At 53.5% G+C, this 13328-nt stretch overlaps 3 protein-coding genes across 3 annotated transcripts; 1 reads left to right on the forward strand and 2 right to left on the reverse strand.

Moving 5' to 3' along the window:
* Nucleotides 1–612: 612 nt before the first annotated feature.
* MOGS (mannosyl-oligosaccharide glucosidase) lies at nucleotides 613–4304 on the forward strand. Its single transcript, XM_037807238.1, has 4 exons — nucleotides 613–1098; nucleotides 1279–1505; nucleotides 1938–2134; nucleotides 2372–4304. Exons 1-4 carry the CDS (start codon nucleotides 759–761, stop codon nucleotides 4113–4115), a joined length of 2508 nt encoding a protein of 835 aa, XP_037663166.1. The 5' UTR covers nucleotides 613–758; the 3' UTR covers nucleotides 4116–4304.
* A 157-nt stretch (nucleotides 4305–4461) lies between these two features.
* WBP1 (WW domain binding protein 1) lies at nucleotides 4462–6895 on the reverse strand. Its single transcript, XM_037807254.1, has 4 exons — nucleotides 6658–6895; nucleotides 5598–5700; nucleotides 5295–5471; nucleotides 4462–5117 (listed from the first exon to the last, which is right to left on the reverse strand). The coding sequence occupies exons 1-4, from the start codon at nucleotides 6724–6726 to the stop codon at nucleotides 4651–4653; spliced, it is 816 nt and encodes a 271-aa protein (XP_037663182.1). The 5' UTR covers nucleotides 6727–6895; the 3' UTR covers nucleotides 4462–4650.
* A 194-nt stretch (nucleotides 6896–7089) lies between these two features.
* On the reverse strand, nucleotides 7090–10268 carry INO80B (INO80 complex subunit B). Its single transcript, XM_037807252.1, has 5 exons — nucleotides 10120–10268; nucleotides 9693–9885; nucleotides 9347–9465; nucleotides 9004–9173; nucleotides 7090–8016 (listed from the first exon to the last, which is right to left on the reverse strand). Exons 1-5 carry the CDS (start codon nucleotides 10175–10177, stop codon nucleotides 7489–7491), a joined length of 1068 nt encoding a protein of 355 aa, XP_037663180.1. The 5' UTR covers nucleotides 10178–10268; the 3' UTR covers nucleotides 7090–7488.
* Between the last annotated feature and the right edge of the window lie 3060 nt (nucleotides 10269–13328).

Below are 13328 nucleotides of genomic sequence, written 5' to 3' on the forward strand. Positions count from 1 at the left end.
TCGCCTTTGAGATGCTACTGTGGCTGGAATGGCCTTGAACAGCTTTGAACAGCCTTCATTCTTTAGTTTATAGGGCACCTGTTTTCTTGTGAGATAAGCTGTGGGGCCTCTGAGTTAGAAACTCCTTCTACATGTTAGTTTCTTCTTCTGGGATCTAACAACAGGGTCACTTAAAGACACAGCTGGAGCCAGAACCCAGGCCTCCTTTGGGGTCCACTTCTGCACTCTGGACTTGTAGAGGAAAGGAGGCATTGGGTGCCGGCAAAGCGATCCAGCCTGATTGAGATACACTGGGTTCGAAGCTAGCTACTTCCCAGATCTGTGGCCCAGGCCAGGTAACTTGAACTTTCTAGGCTTCGATTTTCTGCCACCCGAAGAGGGGCTAAATGTAAAACACTTGGGATAGCACATCTCAGGTTCTCAATATTTAGTAGTTATTTTTGAAAAAGGAGAGAAAGAACCCAAAGTGAGATTGGCCTCTATTGGCCTGTGAATTGCATGAGGACACCAAATGAAGTCTGCCTCAGTGGAGCCGACCTGGCGACTAGCCCTACGCGGCGCGGGGGCCCGCGGTTCCGGGCTCGGGGACTTAGCCTGACGTGGCGGGGCGGGACTTCCGGTGCGAGGCGCGGAAGACGCAGGTGCGGCCGACAGAGCGGTGGTCGCCGGGGCTCGGCGCGCGAGCCGGCGGGGTGAGGCAGGACCTGAGCTCCGCTGCCACCTCTCCGAGCCCCCGCGACGCCGACCCTCGGGTCAAGATGGCTCGGGGCGAGCGGCGGCGCCGCGCAGCGCCGGCAGAGGGAGCGCGGGCAGCCGAGAGGGCGGCTCGCGGCGGCCCCTCGCGACGGGACGGCCAGGGCGGCGGGGCCCGTGGCGCGGTTCTGGCCGTGGTGGCCCTGTCGCTGGCCCTGGGCCTGTCTGGGCGCTGGCTGCTGGTGTGGTACCGTGCGCAGCGGGCGGTCACGCTACACCCCGCGCCCCCGGCACTACCTCCCGACTCCTCTAGCCCTGCCGTGGCCCCGGACCTCTTCTGGGGCACCTACCGCCCTCATGTCTACTTCGGCATGAAGACTCGCAGCCCTCGGCCCCTTCTCACCGGTAACCGGGCCCTGGGGCGGGCAGGCAGGCCGACTTAACTTGAGCTCCCTCAGCCTCAGGCCAGAGCAAGGGTGGGGAGAAGTGGATCTGGCGAGTTATGAAGAAAAATGACTGATGTTTTCGGGGACCCAGAAGGACAGGCCTTCTACTCTTTGACTTATGTGGCCATTCTACCTCCAGGACTCATGTGGGCACAGCAGGGTGCCAACCCCGGAATCCCTCAGCTCAAGCACACTTGTGAGCAGGGGGACGGCGTGGGTCCCTATGGCTGGGAGTTCCATGACGGCCTCTCCTTTGGTCGGCAACACATCCAGGATGGAGCCTTAAGGCTCACCACCGAGTTCGTCAAGAGGCCTGGGGGTCAGCATGGAGGGGACTGGACCTGGAGAGTGACTGTAGAGCCTCAGGTCAGAGCCCGAAGGCCCCTTCCTCCAGCCCAGACTCCTTTCATCCTTCCCTTTGCTAGCAAATTCACCATGAAGTGGGGGTTAACCGCAGGAGCCCTGACTCTGGCTGCCTGGTTTGAATCCTGCCTTACACACTTGCCTGTATGATCATCTCTATGCCTTGATCTCCCTGTCTGTAAAATGGAGATGATAATCTGTCGAGTTCTTAGAATAACACCTAGCACAAAAGTACTCGATGATTTCCCAGATATCCCTGTGCAAGGCTCTGTATTCCATCCCACTGAGTGTATCTGCTTACTCAGTGAATTTCAATTTGCCAGATGCATGTTGTTGTTACCACACTACTCCTGCCCAGTATCCCTTTCCCACCCTAAGGCTGATTCTCGAGAGACTGCCAATCTGATACTTTTTTTTCTCTTTTTGGTCATCCAGGCTTCAGGTACCTCTACCCTCCCTTTGGTCTCCCTCTTCTTCTATGTGGTGACAGATGGCAAAGAAGTCCTAGTGCCAGAGGTTGGGACCAAGGGGCAGTTGAAGTTCATCAGCGGGCATACTGATGAACTTGGTGACTTCCGCCTTACACTTTTGCCACCAACCAGTCCAAGGGATACTACCCCTAAACATGGCAGGTAACGGGGAAGAGAGTGTGGGTGGTGGTAGGGGTGGTATGGATGCTAGGAAAACGATCCAGACCTAGTCCCCCCATCCTCCCCTCTTTCCAATAGTCATTTCCCTTCTCACCAGATTCCATGTCCCTTGCACAGCTGAGACCCTCCCATCCTGACTCTGGTCACCTCATACTTCTCCATATAATCCTCATCACCTCCTCCTGACTAATATTTCCTGTTTATCTTCTTCCTTTCAAGCTACAATGTCTTCTGGTCCTCCAACCCAGGACTGCCCCTGTTGACAGAGATGGTGAAGAGTCGCCTAAACAGCTGGTTTCAGCACCGGCCCCCAAGGTCCTCCCCTGTACGCTACCTCGGCTTGCCAGGATCTCTGAAGTGGGAAGACAGAGGCCCAAGTGGGCAAGGGCAGGGACAAGGGCAATTCTTGATACAGCAGGTGACACTGAAAGTCCCCTTTTCTGTGGAGTTGCTGTTTGAATCAGGCAGCGCCCGGGTGGGAGAAAACCAAGCTCTGGAGCAGCTGGCAGGTAGCCTGCTGACCCAGGCCCTGGAGACCCATGCTGAAGCCTTCACAGAGCGCTTTGAGAAGACCTTCCGGCTGAAGGAGAAGGGCCTCAGCCCTGAAGAGCAGGCTTTGGGCCAGGCTGCCCTCAGCGGACTCCTTGGTGGGATCAGCTACTTCTATGGACGAGGTCTGGTGTTGCCAGACATTGGGGTAGAGGGATCCGAGCAGAAGGTGGACCCAGCCCTCTTTCCACCCGTCCCTCTTTTCACAGCAGTGCCCTCCCGTTCATTCTTCCCACGAGGCTTCCTTTGGGACGAGGGCTTTCACCAGCTGGTGGTCCAGCGCTGGAGTCCCCGCCTCACCCGGGAGGCCATAGGCCACTGGCTGGGACTTCTCAATGCTGATGGCTGGATTGGGCGGGAGCAGGTGCTGGGGGATGAGGCCCGAGCTCGGGTGCCCCCAGAATTCCTGGTGCAACAGGCAGCCCATGCGAACCCACCAACCCTTCTTTTGCCTGTAGCCCACATGCTAGATAGTGGTGACCCTGCCGACCTAGCCTTCCTCCGCAGAGCCTTCCCCCGCCTGCGTGCCTGGTTCTCCTGGCTCCACCAGAGCCAGGCAGGGCCAGTACCACTATCTTTCCGCTGGCGGGGCCGGGACCCACCTTTGCCAACCCTGCTGAATCCCAAGACGCTGTCCTCAGGGATGGATGACTATCCCCGGGCTTCACATCCTTCAGCCACTGAGCGACACCTGGATCTGCGGTGCTGGGTGGCACTGGGCGCCCGTGTGCTGGTGCGGCTGGCAGAGCAGTTGGGAGAGACCGAAGCAATTGCTGACCTTGGCCCACTGGCTGCCTCCCTGGAGATGGAGGCGAGCCTGAATGAGCTGCACTGGGCCCCAGAACTTGGGGTCTTTGCAGACTTTGGGAACCACACAAAAGCAGTGCAGCTGAAGCCCAGGCCCCCACAGGGGCTGGTGCGGGTAGTGGGCCGGCCCCAACCTCGGCTGCAATATGTGGATGCCCTGGGTTATGTCAGTCTTTTTCCCTTACTGCTGCGGCTGCTGAGTCCCAGCTCATCCCACCTTGGGCCTCTGCTGGACGTTCTAGCTGATAGCCACCACCTCTGGAGCCCTTTTGGTTTGCGCTCCCTTGCAGCCTCCAGCCCTTTTTATGGCCAGCGCAATTCAGAGCATGATCCTCCCTACTGGCGGGGTGCTGTGTGGCTCAATATCAATTACCTGGCCTTGGGGGCACTCTACCACTATGGGCATCTGGAGGGTCCACACCAGGCCCGGGCTGCCAAGCTCCATAGTGAGCTCCGTGCCAACGTGGTGGGCAATGTGTGGCGGCAGTACCAGGCCACAGGCTTTCTGTGGGAGCAATACAGTGACCAGGATGGGCGGGGCATGGGGTGCCGCCCTTTTACCGGATGGACCAGCCTTGTCCTACTGGCCATGGCGGAAGACTATTGAAGCAGGAGGATGGGAGGGGGCCAGGCTCCTTGTGCCAATCTGGTTTCTGCCCCCATCCCCTTAGACATCAGTACTTCAAAGCCTCCTCAGCTCAGCTCAGGTATCCCCTTACTGTTATCCCATACAGCCCAGGGTAAATGTAAATTCAGAATCTATTTTTCTAAATAAATTGGAAAAACTGCCAGACTCCTACTTTTGCCAGCTTTGCCTCACCAAGAGGTCCAGGCCTCTGGCCTCCTGCTGTCCTCAGGGAAGGTGGGATAAGGGGCCATTTCCTATCCCCTCCAAATTCAGTCAAGATCAAGTGCAATGCAGAGTTGAGCTCTAGTCCACCCAAATACAGAAGCAGCTGGTTCACATCTCTTTAATGAGATCAAAGGCTCTTGTGTATGTCTTGAGGGGTGGAGCCAGCACAGTCTCCCAAACACTGCCCCTCCTCAGGGCTCCAGTCCCTTCAGGCAGATAATAGGGGGACAGAAAAGGGCCAAGGGCTGTTTCTGGTGGGCAAGGAACCCACCTGCCCTCTCAAAACTACTCATGGGACATGCTGTTCACTGGAAGCCAGCCCCATAGGAGAGACCTGGGGTACAGGATCTGAGGCCAGTACACAAGGGGAGTAGTCCTCCAAATCTGGGGGTGTGGCATTACCCCTTGCCTCCTTGACTGGCTCACCCTCGCTGGAGTCAGGACAGGGGCAGAGCTCGATGCCTGAGTCACCAGTCAGGCGGCGATAGCGGCAAGAGGGCGGTGTGTGGGCAGGGCTCACCCCTGCTCCAGGATCCCCTTCCTGATGAGGGGGGGCACTCTGGTGAAGGGAGGTCATACTGCTGGCCACATCTGTTCCCTCACAGTGGGTGGGGCAGCTAGATGCAGAGGAGCAGCAGGTGCGCTCGCTGGAAGCATTCAAAGGGTGGCCTGGGGCCACAGCATAAGGAGGTGGTGGTGTGCCTGGGCGCTGCACCACGTCCTCATAGGCTGGGGGTTTGAAGGTGCTGAGGAGGCCTGCAAAGGAGAGTACGGCATAATTGGTAGACTGAAGGCAACCAGGGTGGGGTGGTGGTCTTTTTGCTATTAGGGCAAAGGGTGCTTTGAGAGCCTGAAAAAGGGACTGTGGAGTGATTTGGAGTTCTGATTTGGGAGGGGCTATTGGTACTGGACCCAGAGCCTCAAATCACTCACGGAGGTCAAGCAGTGAACCGGAAGGAACAGAGCCAGTCCCGTGGCATGCCCCATGGTAGGCCAACAAGTTGATCTCACGCTGCCGCTGCTGTTGCTGCAGCCGGAGTTTAGCTCGTCGGTGGCGGAAGGCGCAACAGCAGCTAAAGAGGATGAGGACGGTCCAGAGCAGCCAGAACCCTGCAGGAGGTGAGCAGGGTGGGTCTCAGACACCTCCCAGGCAAAGACAGGTCCTTAAAGGCTGGCATTCTTGGTCCAAGGGAGAGTGGGTAGAGGGACCCAAGAGTAGCCCCCTGGAGGACTCACACCAGAGCTCGTAGTAGTAGGTGCAGCAGCCGGTCTCCCCACAGCAGTGACCACTCTCACAGAGGTAGGGCTGGTTGTTCACTCCCGGGCACAGCTCTCGAAGCTGGGGGCAAGGAGGCACTTAGGACCAAGGGAGATTCCAGCCCAAGGCACTGTCCACCCCCACCTCCTGCACACACAAACAGGATCCCACCCTGTAAATCAAGTTCATCTTGTAAACACCTGCAGGGGATGGTGGTGGTGGTGGTGAGTCAGGGGAATCCTGAAGGGCTGTAAATGTGGCAGAGGGTTTGAAATAGCAAGAATCAGTCTAGAGAAAAAACAGCAAGGTGTGGCCATAAAAAGGGGCAGATTTCAGGTCTGCGTGTACAAGACTCCTCTCACTCTTAAGGCTGGCACCCTTGGAAGCTTTCTTTTAAGGGAATGTTTTGGCAGAAGATGGTCTGAGCTATCTCAAAGACTCAGTCAGTGGGTAAGGGTTTTGTTTAAGGTCCCTTACAAAGTTAAAATGCTTTCATCATGCCCCATGGTCCACCACCCCACCCCCGGGTGGATCTTTCCACCCCTTAGTTCTCAGGCTCCCTAGGGTAGAGGAGGGGCAGTGTGAGACCCGGGGCAGTGTGAGACCATCCCAACCAGATGGGATTGCTGTGGATGATATAGGATGGCATCCAGGGCACGAGTCTGGGTTCCAGCTCTTCTCCAGATAGCTCCCTCAAGAGAAGACGCTGCCGGACTCTGTTGTGACAATAGGCACATAGAAAAACATGACAAATAACTGTTGCAAAACAGCGGGGGCCTCCCTATGCCTCTGGTCACTGGAGAGCCACTGCAAGCTTCCATTGCGGCCATGGGATGGGGCCTATGAGGCTGCAGGCAAAGTCAACTGTGTCTACGTTACAAAGTTCAGACAGAGTGGAAGCGGCATATTTAGGAACTTCACGATACCTTTGGCTCCGTGGGTTCCTCCCTCAGCCTCCGCCCCTCAAAAGGAAGGGACAGCAAAGGGGGAAGAAAAATAAATGGCTGTCGCGATCGGCTTTTGGAGCTGTTGGGATACCTGCTGTTGCGGCGCCCGAAGTGCTTCCCAGGCCTCCTCGCTGCCGTTTGCGCTGCTGGCCCGAGCCATGCCTCCACCTACAGCTCCTTGAAGACCTCAGCCACCTCTCCCACGAGCCGCCCCTCCCCTGCCACCTCTGCCGCCACCGCCATGGTCCCTGCCCGGCCCATCTCCGCTGCCGCCACCATCACCCCGCGGCGGGAGCTTCCATCCGGGGAGAGCTCTGCCAACTAGAACCCAGCTTGCTCTGTGCTACCAATCAGCATCGCCCTTCGATGGACGGCCCAATAGGAACAGACCAGAGGTTCCTACCGGTGACCAATCTACAGCGATGCCTCCATCACTCACCCAGACAACAAGAGCTCGCCCAGACAAAGAGCGGGGTAAGGTTCGACCCACGGTCCTAACTGACAGCGCTAATGACCAATAGCGGACAAGAGAACGGGCTTCACTTTATTAACCAATGAACGGCCGCCCAGAAAACAGAGATTCCGCTGATTGGCTTGAGCCACATTTTCGATTTGATGACGCCAAAACCCCGATCAAGCCAGGTAATCCCGGCTGGAAGTAGTGGGAACCCACGGTTCTGGCCGAGGCTAGCTTGGCACCGACAGACGACCCTTCTGCGGCCGTTTCCGGTCCCCAGGCATCGGCGCAGCCTCCCGTGGGGGCCAGGTGTGTGTACGGGGGGATTGATTGCTCACATCCCATTCCCCCCAATTCGGTACAAGCCGAGGCATCGGACGAAACTTAATAGGATGGGGAGAAAAGGGCAGGTACCGAAACCAGGGGGCAAGGGAGGGGGCGCAGAGTCCGGGTTAGGCGAAGGACTTAAGTAGCTAAAAGGGGGGACCCGGGGCCCTCGGGCCCCCCCAGCCGCATCTGCAGGTTGATGCGGTAGCACTGCAGGCTGCAGAGCGCCTGGCCCGTGCGGGAGCAGGCGTAGCGGCGTGGGTGGGGGCAGCCGGGCACGGAGCAGCGCGGAGGGCCCGATGGGGGCGGCCGCGGAGACACAGGAGCGGGGCCGGGGACGCCAGGTGGGAAGGAAAGGGTGGAGCCCTGTGCCCCGCTGCTGTAGCGCACCATGGGGGCCGGGGCCGCCGCCCGACCGCCCCGCCGCTCGCCCCGCGCGGCCCCCCGGCCTCCCCGCCCGCTGGGCGCCGCAGTCTTGGTCAGACGCTCGATCGTCTGGTTCTTATGTTCTTCTGCCCGCCGAGCCGCCTGCAACCGCCGCTTGCGCGCCCGCTCCTCGCGCTTCAACAGCATCTCCTCGGTGAGGGCGGGAGCCGGGCATCCTCCCGCCATAGGCAGCGGCATCATCGGGGATGGCTGATTCCGCGCCTTCTGGAGCAGAGCTTTCTAGGAGGAGACAGATAAGGCAGTGTCAGAAAGCGGAGGAGGATGGAAAGGCCTGCCCAAGCCGGGGGGACGACGGAGCATGGAAGTCAGGGTCTGGAGGCGCACAGGCCTTGGCAGAAGAGGTATAATGAGCACCCTCTCCAAGGACCCCCAATAGTGCCTCCTCCCAGATCTCCTGACATTCAGCTTTGGAGTCCTTGTCTCTCAAGAAGAGAAGTATCAGTTCCTATCTGCCTGCCCTGCATACCAAACCTCTGGGTTGCAGTGCAACCTCTCTAAAATTTTTTGTAGTTGTTTAATCTCAATAGATGGCAATAACTGGATAATTGCTCAGGTTTATGCTTGCTCCCTGCCCCCATCCCAAGAAACATCTATTTCCCAAATATATCCAGAATCCATCTGATTTTCTCCATCTCTACTACTTCCATCTTGCTTCAGTCTCTCATATGACTCCTTCAACAGCTTGCTACCTTGTTCCCTGCTGCTTTATCTTACCCCTACTAAGATTAATTCTCCATGTAGAAGCCAGAGTAATCTATTTAAATGTAACTCAGATTATATCACTTCTCTGTATACAACCCTTCAGTGGCTTAGCTACATTTTTTTCCTTCTTGCCTCTGCTAAACCTGTTCCAGTCCCAGGGTCTTTGCACCTGCTGTCTCTCTTTTTGCAAAGCTCCTCTGGTCCTCACAGTGTGATCTCTTCAGCAAGGCCTTCCCCAACTACCTTACCTAATGTTCTCTTTTCTGCCACTTTCTATTTCATCACCCTATTTTCTTTCCATCATAGACTTTACAGCTTTTTAAAATTACTTACCTATTTATTTACTTCCTTATCTCCCTCCCCTAGAATTCCAGCTCTCTCTGAGGACAGAAACCTTTTCTGTCTTTTTGCCACCACTGATACCCTACTACCTAGCAAAGTGCTTGGGACGTGGAAAATTTTCCATATATATTTGGCAAGTGAATAAAGAATGAACCAATTTACCTGTCGAGCAGTGAGCAGTCGTTCATTAATCTCCTTCTTGAGGTCTCCATTGTCATCCAGCTCCCCCTTCTCCAGGGCATCCAACCACCTCTGTTCTTCCTCTTCCTCTTGACCCCCTAAATTCCCCGTTAGGTCCCGAAGTGGGGAGGGGGACAGATTACTGTCTTCATCTGGGAAAGAAAGTTGGAAATACAAAAGTAGAATTGTTCAGATGGGGCACTTTAATTTGGCCATGTTAATTCTGGGATACTCGAAGTTCTCACTCCCCTCAGAATCAACTCTCTTCCCTCAACCAACCTGGTACAATGAGGGACCCAGTTCCCCACCTCCAGATCCTTCTCACCCAGCCAGGCACGGTACTGCTCAAGGGGAACTCCTTCCATAGGTTCCTCTTCATTATCCACAACCATAAGGGGTGAGGGTGAGCGAGGCCCCTCGGGGATCACAGTGAAAGTAGGAACACTGCAGAGAAGCAACACCACTCTGTAAGCTGAGAAAGTGTCTTCAAAATATCTCTCTTGCCCACTGGTTACATTCTCCTTCCTTACATCCTCTTGGGTTCCTGCTCCCTTAACCTGGGTCTTGGGGTCACAGTCCATTCTCTGTCTCCCAGAATGCCCAGCCAATCTCTCCTTGTGTCTGCTTACTTCTAAAGTTCCCCAAGTAACACCTTGACCTTTTGGCCTCACCTCTTGGTGCCCAGGACCTGCCCGCCCAGCTTGATTTTCAGTTTGAGCTGGGGCTTGGCAGGAGACGGCTGCGTGGGTCCGGCTTCCTCTTCCTGATGGTGTTTCTTCTTGTGTTTCTTTTTGTGCTTCTTGTGCTTTTTCTTGTGCACTCCGTGGCCGTGGGCACCCGCCAGACTCAACTCCAGCGCTTCCCCTGCATAAGGAGGGTCTGTCACTCGCTGTTCGGCCTGGGCAAAGGCAGGGCGGGGGAAGCCCTGAAGAACCTAATACCCTCGAGGGGGTCCCACCCCTCCCGAGGTACTCGCCGTTACCATAGCAACAGCACCCTTCTCCTTCCCGCCTATGGCGGTATACCCTGGAGGTTCCGAGGACCGAGAAAGGACTCCTTTCTGCGAAAGCCTAAGTTGCTTGGTCGGCCTGCGCTTACCCGGTTCGGGGGCCTCCATAGCCCCGGAGGTGCTCCCGCGCCGCCACAGCTTACTCATGGGGTCCTGCAAGGAAAGGGGACTGGAAAGGGTCGGGTCCCTTACAGACGTTCCTTTTCCGCCCCGCGGAAGAGCTGACTCCAGTAAAATAACCGGTTACTTCCGGCGCAGGGCAACCATACTTGTGCGGGGCACACCTTCCGGCTAAAATCCTCCCGGAGAAACAACCATCCTTCAGTTGAAAGTTCCGGTCTGTGAGAGACCCGAGCAGTCCAAAGGGGCGTGTCTTTCCTCTCGCCCCGCCTCCCCATTCTCGCTTCCAGAACTCAGCGCGGGCGATTCAATTATTGTTATACTCAAGCTTAGCGAGCGCATACTCCGAACCAGGTACGACGCCAGGCTATGAGGATGCAAAGGTGAATATGAACATTTCCCCCTACTCTTGAGGAGTTCGCAGTTAGGTGGAGGAATACCCAAGAAACTGCCGAAAAATTGGCAGAAGTGCTTAACAGTGCAAGTGACAGACAGGGACAAGAGTATTTAAGCTTAAATGGTCATTAGTAGGGAAACTGACAAATGAATTATGGTGCATCTATACAATTTGGAACATCATGGAGCTACCAAAAGTTTAGTGATAAGTAATTGATAAGACCTGACATGGAATTTAGATCCCATTGTATGTATGGCACATACATACAATGGGAAGCTATGCAACTATTATAAGAAAAGAGGCCCCAGAAGCCTACCCAAGTACCTAGTAGACAGCAGTTTTAGATGGGTGAGTGGGGGGCTGGGGACATGAGAGGAGGGAGATATAATTTTCATAACATGCCCTTTTGTGCCAGTTGAATTTTGAGTAAAACGTGTATGTTTTACTTAATTTTTAGAAAAGCAAAAAAAGAAAAAGAAAAAGGTAGACCTGTATGTGTTGATACATGAAACAAGAAAAGCGAGTTCTGAAATGATGTTATCTCATTCAAATAGGCATAATATGTTAGTAGCATGTATATAAAGTTGAGGAATGTATACCATACTGTTACTGGTGGTTATCTTTAGAGGTAGGTGTTGGGGGAACTCTCACTACTTAGATCTGTAATGAATTTTCTTAGAGCCATTATATATCACATTTATAATTTTAAAAAACAACAGCTCTATACAAATATTTCAACATGTATGAGATGAGTGTCTGAACAAGGTAGCAGCAGTGAACAAAGTAAGGAAAGAATTAATTCAAGAGATATTTCAGTGATAAAATTAACAAGAATTGATGAGCAATTATATATGGGGTTCAGGAAGAGGTCAATGTGATATAAGAGATTAAGATTAAAAGAATGGATTTTGGAGTCAGACAAGCCTAATATCAAATTCCCAGTTCACCATTCATTAACTACAACATGCCTAGGGTAGTTCCTGGCATATAATGTATGCTCAATAATTGAATAATAGTAAATGACTTGTAGGTTTCTAGGCCAACTATTTGGGGGGAAAGTAGTGCTTTAAATAAGGAAGAGAGCATAGAAAAAGAAGCAAAGTAAGAGGGTGTGCTGGTTTGGATGTCTTGTGTCCCCCAAAACGTCATGTTCTGTGATGAAATCTTGTGGGGGCAGATGTATTAATGTTGATTAGGTTGGAATCTTTGGATTGGTTGTTTCTATGGAGAAGTGACGCACTCAACTGTGAGTAATACCTTTGACTGGATTATTCCATGTAAGTGTGGCCCTGCCCATTCAGCATGGGTCTTGATTAGTTTACTGGAGCACTATAAGAGCTCAGATAGGAGCTCAGTGCTGCAGCCAAGAGAGACATTTTGGAGACAGCCATTGAAAGCAGACTTTCACTAGCCCAGAGTTTGCCTGGGAGGAACCAAGAGAACACCCCCAGATGCCTAGAGAGGAATGTCCTGGGAGAAAGCCATTTTGAAACCAGAACCCTGGAGCAGATGCCAGCCACGTGCCTGTGCCTTCCCAGATGGACAGGGACAGAGCCAGCCTCAAACAAAGGGTTTCCGAACACTATGGATGTTCTTCAGTGAAGGTACCCTATTGTTGATGCCTTTGTCTGGACACTTTTATGGCCTTAGGACTATAACTTTGTAACCAAATAACCCCCCTTTATAAAAGCCAATCCATTTCTGGTATTACGTGTAACAGCAGCATTCGCAAACTGGAACAGAGGGGAATAGCTTAGTTTTGCCCAAGGTGAATTCGAAGTGCCTGCGGAATACACAGATGGAGATGGAGATAGAATGTAAAGCTGAGTGAAGCCAGAGCTGAAGGTGTGAGTGTGGGTGTCATCAGCAGAGGAACAGAGCTCCCGAGGGGATGGGAAGAGATGAGATTCTCCAGAAAGAGCAGGCAGATGGAGAGGAGAAGGACCAGGAACAGAACTGAGTGGGCACCTGTCCTGGACAGGCAGGCAGAGGGTCTAGAGAGAGTTGAGAGGAGGAGATCCAGAAAGGCAGGAAAAGCACCCAAGGGCAGGGAGTATCAGTAGATGGAGGCTGAGAGCAGTACAGGGCAGGCTGAGCTAGGAGAAGAGGATACATTCCAGCAGGTTATGAAGGCAATACTCCTGCATCATCAGGAGTTAAAGTGAAGGATCACCTGTAGTTAGTATTTATAGGACATGTTATAGCAGATATCCTGCTTCCATATCTCTTCTCTCCCTTGACCCCTAGAGCAGCTACATAAGGAAGACACTGTTGTTCCCATTTTATAAATGGAGAAACTGAGGCTCAGAGGGGTGAAACAAATTGACCAAAGTCACACAATTAGGAAGGGACAGAGCCAGCCTCAAACAGAGGCTTCCTGACACCAGGCCCCATGGTGTTTCCTCCACATCCTGATGCCCAGTAGAGAGGAAGCAGGACAGTGAGTGGAGATTGAAACTGGCTTTGTTGTTTTGTTTTGTTTTTAGTTTTGCTTTGTTTAGTTTGGGAGAGATTTGAACATGTTCATAGGCTGTGGAAGAACTTTGTCCTTCTGAAAGAGTTCTTAACCTTAACTCTTAAAATATGTACTTTGAAAGAATTTCAAACTTACAGAAAAGTCACACGAAGAGTCTAAGAATTCTCTTGTCTCCTTAACCCAGCTCCCCCAATTGTTAACATTTACCATATTTTTTCCTTCTCACCCTCTTTTTCTGTGTTACTCTTTTTCTGTTCAAGTAGAGAGCAAGTTACAGACACGATGCCCATCACCCCTAAATATTT

This window comes from Choloepus didactylus, chromosome 17 (genome assembly GCF_015220235.1).
Source record: "Choloepus didactylus isolate mChoDid1 chromosome 17, mChoDid1.pri, whole genome shotgun sequence".
Lineage (NCBI taxonomy): Eukaryota > Metazoa > Chordata > Mammalia > Pilosa > Megalonychidae > Choloepus > Choloepus didactylus.

What these genes read in the sequence shown, in the direction of transcription:
- MOGS (XM_037807238.1), top strand. Translation starts at nt 759, where the DNA reads ATGGCTCGGGGCGAGCGGCGGCGCCGCGCAGCGCCGGCAGAGGGAGCG. An exon ending in CCCTCGGCCCCTTCTCACCG is followed by an intron (nt 1,099 to 1,278) that starts GTAACCGGGCCC and finishes TTCTACCTCCAG; the next exon opens with GACTCATGTGGGCACAGCAG. An exon ending in GAGTGACTGTAGAGCCTCAG is followed by an intron (nt 1,506 to 1,937) that starts GTCAGAGCCCGA and finishes TTGGTCATCCAG; the next exon opens with GCTTCAGGTACCTCTACCCT.
- WBP1 (XM_037807254.1), bottom strand. Translation starts at nt 6,726, where the DNA reads ATGGCTCGGGCCAGCAGCGCAAACGGCAGCGAGGAGGCCTGGGAAGCA. An exon ending in TTCGGGCGCCGCAACAGCAG is followed by an intron (nt 5,701 to 6,657) that starts GTATCCCAACAG and finishes CCTTGCCCCCAG; the next exon opens with CTTCGAGAGCTGTGCCCGGG. An exon ending in CTACTACTACGAGCTCTGGT is followed by an intron (nt 5,472 to 5,597) that starts GTGAGTCCTCCA and finishes CACCTCCTGCAG; the next exon opens with GGTTCTGGCTGCTCTGGACC.
- INO80B (XM_037807252.1), bottom strand. Translation starts at nt 10,177, where the DNA reads ATGAGTAAGCTGTGGCGGCGCGGGAGCACCTCCGGGGCTATGGAGGCC. An exon ending in TATGGAGGCCCCCGAACCGG is followed by an intron (nt 9,886 to 10,119) that starts GTAAGCGCAGGC and finishes CTCCTTATGCAG; the next exon opens with GGGAAGCGCTGGAGTTGAGT. An exon ending in GACTGCTCACTGCTCGACAG is followed by an intron (nt 8,017 to 9,003) that starts GTAAATTGGTTC and finishes GTCTCCTCCTAG; the next exon opens with AAAGCTCTGCTCCAGAAGGC.